Genomic DNA, 9,733 nt, shown 5'->3' on the forward strand with positions numbered 1-9,733 from the left:
AGTCCTTGCTTACTGTTCTGTCTGTCCATCCCGATATGTGCATTTGTCACCCATTATCAACAATTCAGGTTATCCTGCTTTATCTAGTAGGTCCTGCAACTGCTGTCTGAATGCACTGTTTTCCTTACTATCACAACCCTGCTGTGGTGCATAGTCTGAGATTATGAATACTGCCCTATCATTACACTGAACTGTCACTAATTCTGATGATATCCCTCACTACCTTCTGAAGCTTCTCTCTCACCACAATTCCAACACCATTTTTAGCCTTTCCCCCTCCTAAGAGTAGACTTTGGATCCCAAGCTAAGTGGCTTTGCTGCACTGCCCTTCTGTCTTATCTCTTAGATGCATAGGATGTCCAGCCTCCTCCGTAGCATCATATCATCCACTTTCAATCTGCGTCCCGTCAGTGAACACACATTAAGTGCAGCAATTCTTAGTGTTTGGCAGGTTGATTGGTATTACATCCAGCTTTTGCTCAACAGAGCTATCCCAGGTAACCCAGGCTGGGCAACTAGACACTGACTGTCCAGTAGCTTATTGACCCAGGGCTGCTGGGCTTTATGGCAGGCATACAATGGCCAGTAGGGGCACATACACCCCTCCCACCATTAGCATGGGTACCTAGCATAGGTCTGAGTAGGCCGGGTCCTCAACCCAGTTATCACCGGTAACTACCCATGCCCATTTGGAGACATTAGTAAACATGACCGAAGCACCTAGAGCCATATTTTCCATGTCAAGTGACTAGACCTCCCATGGCGTGTAGTGTGTGATCCGTGTTCTCCTGTCTTTAGAATACTGCACACCACAGTAGATGCCCAAATTGGTTGATCTTTACAGCTCTCTATAGGGCACCATATAGAGTCTGTCCTGCTGCCCACAGCTCCATTTATTGCTTAGTTTGAAATGAAAACACTCAGCATGCTTTTTGGAGGTGGAAGGGACCCCACGGAGATACAAGCTGAACATGCAAGCTCCAAACAGGCATTGGTCAGAGGTCAGGATTGAACCTTGTACATTGTGCATGAGAGGTGAAGAGCTTAACCATTATGCCAGCTGGTCTCTGGCTCCTAGTTTTACCTTTGTTGGTATTATCATCTCTTCTTTTATGCTTTTCCCCCTTAAACAAAAAAAAAAAATACTTCTCTGTCTTATTCTGTTATATTGTTAACAATGGCAGATAAATTGGCAAGATTTAAAAAAATGTATAAAGTGTGGACACAAGCTGCCACTATTTGATGCCCACACATTATGCATCTATTGTTTAGGTCCTGTCCATTTGCAAGAAGATAGCTCTGTATGTCACGGGTTTAACCCTCATGCTTTAGTTGGGCAGAAAAATAAATTGATTGTAAAAGGTCTTCTTCCTTCATTTTTGTAGAGACTGTATTGGAGTGTTCTTCCTCCACTAAGTCAAAAAGTTCGAAAGTCAAAAAATCCTCTTCTCCAAAACCATCTTCCTCCTGCTCAGCTTCGAACTCTGAGAAAGAGGTCTCATAAGAATCTGGTCTTAACCCCAGATCGTAAAAATGCTAAAATCCATGACACTGTCAGAGGAACATTATCAGATCTAACTCTAGGTCTGATCTGATGGAGTCCAAGCTCTCAGATCAGACTGTCTGATCCAGGGCAATCTGCCAAATTACTACCCAGGATAAGGTACTCTCCATCTCTGGATCCAGTTCCTGACAGGGTACCTTCCCTGTTCTTGGGAAAACCTAGGTAAGCATCCATTTACTCCACTCGCTCTTCAAGAAGTCTCACAAAAGATGATATGGAGAGACTTGTGCAGATACTTTTCTTGGTGCAGAGCCAGACTGGTGTTCCTGTGGATCCTACCACTCTGGGTCAGGAGATCTGTATGTCTGCTACTCCCCCATTAGAGATTCTTCCTCCTCTGACTCTTGTAGCTTCATAGTTTTTGGATCAGAGTTGTCCAGATACGTCTGGCTTGAATCAAAAGCAAATTTATTCTCTGATCACAAATCTACTCTGCGGGCTCCATTTCCATTAGATCCAGTGAGCTCCTGGAACCATAGTCTACCTGTCGGGTCTGAGATGTTGCATTCAATTCCAAACCTTTCAGAGCTGCCGCTACACCTCAGAGCCTTGGCACTGGATAGCTCTGCTCTGGTTTCCCCCTCAGAGTCTTTGCCCTCTGAGCAGGGGAAGCCTACAATTTAGAAGCTTGTCTTCTCAGATCTGATGGTCGGTCTCTGTCTCCATGCAGCTCTGCCTTCAAGGCTGCAGAGAGAGCATTCTCTGCCTCAACATTTCAGAAGGTTCCTCCCCCCAAAGACCCTGGCCATGATATGTCGGCACTCAGAGCTTCACTGTCTCCTTCCACAAGGACAGACAGTACCAAAACCCCAGGCTCCCACTCGGAATTGTAATCTCCTCTTCTGATACCTTTCCAGTGCACCCCACTGAGGAGGTCCCTAATAAGAGGATGTGTAAGAGGAAACACTTCGACTCTGCAGAGGAGTCCATCACCGAAGAGACAGATTTCAATCAAGGCAGTGTCCCACGATCACCTCCTGAAGATTTTGCCTTTGGAGACATCCTAGAAATCCTTAAGCAGAGAGGTGGTTGGACGTTCAGCAACACTACGTCTAAGGAATCTGTTCTCTTGGAGGCTTTAGTACTGGACCCTCTACCCTCCTAGGTGACTCCGGCTGCCAATGACCTCATTGATTTTATCTCACGGTGGGCATGGAAGTACCCTGACACCACAGAACCCATTCCTCGCAGGCCAGATAGGATAATGGCATCACCAGTGGGTAGACGGTTTTGGGGTAAGGGAGTTCCTGTTGATGCCATGGTCTTTGCAGTGGCCACCAAGAAGGAACTAGCTGAGGAAAGTTCCAATGTCCACCCCCCCAATCAGGGAGTCGTAGGCGATGGACAGGTTTAGGAGGTGTGCCTGTGCTTTAGTGACCTTCGCTTTGAGGTCTCTGAATTGTGGTACATTTTACTAGGCTTCAGGGGGATTTAATAAAAGAGTTATCAAATAACCTCTTGAGTGCTGTGTTTGATAATGATCAGGCATCTCTTACTTGTCAACTGACAACCCTACAGTCCATATTCAATTCATCCATGAGTTTGATTTCATATCTAGCTGAAGGAACCTCAAGGGCAGCAGGTTCAGGAGTTTCTATAAGGAGACATGCCTGAGTGCGCCTCTTTGAGTTTGTGAAGGCTTTCAAGTCTTCCTTAGTTACTGTTCCCTTTGATGGAACGTCTTGATTTGGCCCCAAGGTAAAAGACTGTCCAGGTGTGAAAAGGATGGAAGGATGCTCTCTGCTGAGGGCGTGCACTTTTTGTTTCCTCAAAGAACCTTTTCCAGGAATCAACGAGGCTGTCAAAAAATGTAGTTCAAGAAATCTCAAGGTCCTTTTCAAGATACATGTGGAGCAGGTTCTCCCAGAGGCAGAGGAGAGAACTCGAATGGATGAAGAATCCCCCGTGGCAGAGGAGGCGCACAGAACCAAGGTTCCAGAGAATCATTCTTGGTAAACCTACCAGCGCTCCTGAAAGGAGGCCCAATTGTCTACCTCTGGAGGCATTCGGGGGCATATGTACCTGCACCAGAGAGCCTGACGAGATATAACAAAAGATACTTGTGTGCACAGGATCATTTCCAGAGGATATATTATACCCTGTTCCAATCTCAAGGAAAATCCCTGATGTTCCACCCAGTCAGAGGGGACAAGCAACAATTCTGATACAAAAGCTGCTAGAAAGAGTCATCCAAGAGGTCCCACCAGATCAGATAGAATCTGGAAGTTATGCAAGGTTCTTTTTAGTGCCAAAGAAAACTGAGGACTGGAGACCAGTCATGGATCTCTCCAAACTAGACAAGACAGTTCAAAGAACCAAGTTTCAGATGATCACAGTTAAGTCCATTCTCTCTTTTCTGAGCAAGGGCACCCGAATGTGCTCTACAGACCTACAGGCCACATACTATCACATAAAGGTGAAGAGACTGTCAGGGTACTTAGTTTCTGGTTGGGAGACGGTCATTATCAATTTAGAGTACTGCCCTTTGGACTCACCACAGCCCCCAGGGTGTTTACCAAGTGCATAGCAGTAGTAGCACCTTACCTCAGACAGCAAAGATTCTGAGTGTTTCCATATCTACATGACTGGCTCATTACTGCTCCGACCAGGCATTAACTCATGTTCAAAAGACCAGGTTTTCCAGACTTTTTCTCATCTGGGGATTACCATAAACTACTACAAATCTCATCTGGAACCGACTCAGACTTTAGAGTTTATAGGAGCTATTCTCAATGCAGACACAACCATTGTTTCCCTTCCATTACTGATGGTTCAGACCATAAGACTTCAAGTCAAAAAGATAATATGCAGCACCTCAATTTCAGCCCGAGTGGTCTTTCAAGCTCTGGAAGCGATGGCAGCAACAGTATCACTCGCCATATTTTACATGAAAGTTCTGCAGTGGATGTTAGCTACTCAGTGGTTGATTCCTTATCAACCAATGTCTAACAAGGTAAGAATCACTCACATCTGCAAGAGAGATCTAAAATGGTGGATTTATTCAGACCAGGTTCTACAAGGTCGTTTGTTCATTCCCCCTCAGCCCAATACCATAATGACCATGGACCTTCCCAGCTGTGGTGGGCCATTATCCAGAGAAGACAGTCCAAGGCACCTGGTCACCTGAAGAGGCCAATTTACATATAAATGTCCTGGAGATGAGAGCAGGTGCTGTTAGTGTTGCAGGCATTTCAGAATGCTCTCCCTTTAAGGACAATTGTAGTACAGTCATACAATATGAATCGTCTGGTACATGAGCAAACAGGGAGGAACCAAATTGCGTTGAAAAGCTCTGAGTGTGGCAGTGGGCGATCTCTTCCATCTGCTTTCTTTTAGCAATACTTATTCTGGGGAAGTCCAAAGTGATAGCAGACAAATTAAGCAGTTGCATTCTTCTATCTCAGGAATGGTCGCTCAACAAAAAGATTGCGAACACAGTCTTCCAGCAATGCGGCCAGCCATGCTGCGGTCTGTTGACATCTTCCCTTGGACAACAAATGCAGCAGCTACTTTGCCCCAATCACCCCAAAGGGGGAATCCCTGAGGGAAGCTTAACTTAACGATTGTCCCCCCCCGGTCTCCTTTATGTGTATCCTCCCGGGTCTCCTTTGATTCACTGATGTGCCCCCCACACCACCCTTAACTATATATACTAACTCCAGGATCGCAGTACATTGGGGAAAAGAGTAATAATTCAGTGAAATGTGATTCATTGATGTGAGATTTAAGTGATTTGAGCTTTCAGCGATTTGGTGTGTGTTTTGAAATTCAGAGAAATTAGTTTTCAGTGAATCAAAGTAAACCCATCCTCCCACTCTATTAATTCCCATATTTCTTCAGAAAGCTACAGGGTTGAAAAGCAAGGTCATCCTCATTGCCCCTTACTGGCCTAGACATGTTTTGTTTCCCTTCTTTTAGCCTCACCTGATTCAACCACCTTGGCTTCTGGATCCAACTCCAGACGATCTATCTAACCCAACAAGCATGATACATCCAGACGTAGTGAATCTCAGGCTGACTTCCTGGTTCCACCAGTTCCATTAATAACCAGACAACCTGTGCTGTCTTCTCCTGTCTGTCATATTCTTCTGTCCTCCCATAGCCCTTCCACCAGAAAACTATAGTCCATCAAATGGAAGAGGTTTGTTTTTTGGCTCAAAACCGTAATATACTGACCCTTTCTCAGCCTCCATTCGTAATATCTTGGAATTTCTAGTTCATCTTTTTGAAGAAGAAATTAGTTCTTCTACTGTTAAAGTACAATTAGCAGTGATTTCCAATTTTCATGTTGAACTAAATGTTTCTTCTGTAGTATCCCATAAGTTGAGCAAAGCTTTTTTTGAAAGGCACTCTACTCTTGATGCCACCCTTTAAAGGTTCTATCTACACCCCCCTCTGGACCTAAACATTATGGTGCAGTCTCTTACACAGTCTCCCTTTGAAACCCTCAGCTAACTCAAATATCTTTTATGGAAGACAGTTTTATTAGTGGCCATTACCTCACCCAGAAGAATTTTTGAGATCCAAGCAATGTGCTCAAAACCTCCATACTTGATTTTTCATGAGACAGAGTTACCTTACAGTATTCTTTCCCAAAATGTCTAGCAAAGGAGTATACGTATTACATTTATTGGATGTTCATAGACAGTTACATTTTTACTTAGGACAAAAGACATCAGAAATTCTGATCAGTTGTTTGTGTCATATGTGGAACCGACAATGGGTAAACCAGTTACCAAAGTTAGTCTATCTAGCTATCCTTTGTGTATAACAATTTGGGCATTGCTTTGACAAAGCCTGTTCCAGCCCATTCCTAGATCCATGACAACTTCCTTAGTTTTTTATCCCAGATTGTCCATGGATGACATTTGTGCAGCAGCTACTTGGGCTAATCCCCATGCCTTTATTACTCATTGCAAATTAGATCTGGTCTCTAGAGGAAGGGCGTTGTTTGGTTCTGTGGTGCTCCAGAATATCCTTCCTTGAGTCTGCCCTGGAAATTAGGTAGCTGGTGACTATATCCCATCGGTTGAGGACAGAATGAAAATTTCCTTTATTGGATAAAGAAGTTATGTACTCCCCACAATTTTCCATCTGTGTTTTCCATTTTTATTCTTCAACTCCCCTCCCACCAAGCCCCATCCTTAAGGCTCCTGGAAGAATGAGTGCTTAGTGGACCTGCATGTGTTCATGTTTTTTATATAAGCTCCAGATATAGCTTCTCCATAATAATTTCCATCTTTTACTTTCTTTTAAGGCAGCAAACTAGATCAGAGGTAATTGGGATTGATGCATTATTGGGCAAGGGAGAAACTTGAGAGCTTTTGGCTGCCATGAGCTTTAGCAACGTCCGAGTCAGATCCGAGGGATCGGATCCGAAACCATCACTTGAGGAAGAATGGAAATGGACAACACAGATGGAACATTATAGTCAGTACATAACTTCTTTTCTACATCACATGGACTTAGTAGGTGCGCTTAATTGCAAACTAGAAATTCACTTGTGAACAGAGTATAACTGCCTGTTGTCCCTCATTAGTCACTGTTAATAGACTCCCTCATCTTCTAGCTTTTCAGGTCCTGGAAGAAGAACTCGCACAGGGAGAAGCTGGCCAATTTCAGTGCCTCATTTGAGGAGGAGGAGAAGTCGCCTTCCTCGAAGAGTTCTACAGACTCAGAACATAGAAAACATAAAAGATAATGAAGATAAAGAAGATTATCAGTTTGAAGGACTTAATGCTGAAATTCTTAACAACATAGCAGATCAAGAAATGCAGCTAAACCACCTCAAAAATTCCATTACTAATTATTTTGGTGCTGCAGGTAGAATAGCCTGCGGTGAAAAGTATCGCATTTTGGCTCGCCGAGTGACACTTGATGGAAAGGTGCAGTATCTTATTGAATGGGAAGGAGCAACTGCATCCTGATTGTGGAGATGCATTTTGTTCACTGCACTTTATTAATCTGCAGAAGCCTTTAAAAAGCAGGTATTTGGTTCATTATGTACTTCCAAAAACTGTATTGTAGGCTGCTGTGTTGTACAAAGGACTTTTTGTAAATCTTTCAAGGGGTTTATAAAGTATTTTGATACTACTTGCTTTGATACTTGATTCCTCTAAATTTTTCTTCCTTTTAATAGAAGCATGCTGTCACTCATTACAGCGACATTTCCTAATGACTTTCTGCTCTAAATACTTTGGCCAGCTTGCCCATATCTCTGCGCGCACTTTTGCTATGATTTCTTTTCAGAAGCATTAATCTGTTTATCTCAGTCAGTGAACTCCCATAACACATTTCCAGCCTAAAGAAGCTTTGCTTCTACCTGGTGTTGCAGCATGTTGAAATAAAGCACAACTATTTATACCTCAGTGCATTGTTGTAGTTAAATAGATACCAAAATGTGCCTTTTGAAGTAATCATCTCAGTTTTTATTAAGATTGTGATTGTTGCTCTGCCCACAACAAAACCACCTTCAAGTTTTTTTTCTGTTTGCCTGCTTTATGGCATGTTCAGAATGTTTTATGGAATTTGACAGCATGGTGTTTCAGAACCATTTATTATATTTAAACATTTTAAGAGGGTCATCAATGCCACTTCCTGGATTACACAAACCATGCATGTCTGTGCAACAGCTTCAGCTTAGAACTATGGAAACCTGAATTGGAAGACTGCCTTCACAGACATTTAAGGCACATACCTCATTTAATTTGTTTAAATATCATTATTTGTGTGAATGTAGGAGCTCAGCAGGCAAGTAGGAACTGGTCAACTGGCCCTATGGCAGACAACCATGATTCCATTTACTAATAGACTATTTTAGAACTATTCTGAGATATGCTCTCACACACATGCACACACACACACTGTTGATTTGCTAGTAGTTATTTGCCAGATGGTCTGATTTCTCATAATTTGTTGCATTCATATTCTGAACTGTAAAACCCATAACCAGCATCTCTCTCTTTTTTACTTTTCAAATTTGGTGTGGTCATATACATATGATTGTTGCAAGATATTTGTTTTAGAATGTAAATTGATATATACATGGTTTCTAGAGCTGGGATCAGAAGCCAGAAATATAGATGTCATGGCAGATGTCAACCTATTTATAGTGCTTGGCAGTAGAAGTCGATAGAAAAGTAGCTTTAAAGGATACTAGGATGAAACCTAGTTTACCAGGCCTTAACCTTCCTTTGTCTTCCCCTTGTAGCATTCATTCTGTAAATTATAAGATGCCTTAAGTTGAGCATTGGACTAACATTGCGTTTTTTATATTGTAAAGTGCTGTGTTTGTGATGTCAGGCTACCGTGTGCACTCGAAATAGTTGTTTCATCAAAAAAAAAAAATCATATGGTGCCTTAAAGCAGCATTATACTCTGTGACCCTAGATGTCATGTGGTCGTAGTTGTCTCAGATTTCGGGTTCCAGTAAATAGTAGCTTGGTACAGTTAACATTATTCTCCCACAGCTCTTAGATGTCCATTTCAGTTGCTAGATTGTGTGACTTCGCCTTCTCTGTGGAGTGTACAGACCCTTCATATGTTTGAATGTATATTTTCTAGTTTCTCTACTTTCTTCTTACTTCTGAAAGACATGCCAGTAGGTGAAATGTCATGTCTTTTAAATGAAATAACTGAATAAAAATGGTACCAAAGACATGACTGGCTCAGTATAAAACTCAAGTTTATTATAAAAAATAGATATAACAGGCTAAGCGCTTTCACACAGTAAGCGCTTCTTCAGACAACTCATTACAAAAATGTAGCAGTTTAAATAATGCATCAATCTCATCTCATAATGCAATTAACCAATAAAAAACATTCAAAATGAAACAAAAGGCAGTAATTCACATAGAGGCCTCTAGCTTTCAGAGCTGGTTTTATAGAGGCTGTCTCATTAATACCCAGAAATCTATCTGCCTGCATGTTAATGATCCAAGATAACTCACGCTCCTACATAAAGTTTGTAGTATCACCTACCAGAGTACTCATATCGACCATCTCTATCACCCTAAAACCAAATACATGCTCTCTCCCATATTCAGTAAAGTGCTTTGCCAATGCATTATGTTCAGTATGTTTATGCACATTATATATATGTTCTCTCATTCTTTCAAGTAAAGACCTGTCTTTCCTATATAAAAACAGTCGCAGGCTCGACATTTAGCC

At 42.2% G+C, this 9,733-nt stretch overlaps 1 protein-coding gene across 1 annotated transcript in view; it reads left to right on the forward strand.

Moving 5' to 3' along the window:
* Positions 1-7,932, forward strand: part of MTF2 (metal response element binding transcription factor 2) — a gene marked incomplete in the record, with an annotated part of 1,616,286 nt that extends 1,608,354 nt beyond the window's left edge. The window contains 1 exon segment of the mRNA XM_044085679.1: positions 7,134-7,932. Coding sequence (XP_043941614.1) covers positions 7,134-7,491 — 358 coding nt within the window.
* Positions 7,933-9,733: the final 1,801 nt, after the last annotated feature.

This window comes from Protopterus annectens, chromosome 10.part0 (genome assembly GCF_019279795.1).
Source record: "Protopterus annectens isolate FY-2018-M chromosome 10.part0, PAN1.0, whole genome shotgun sequence".
In the NCBI taxonomy this organism is placed as follows: Eukaryota; Metazoa; Chordata; order Ceratodontiformes; family Protopteridae; genus Protopterus; species Protopterus annectens.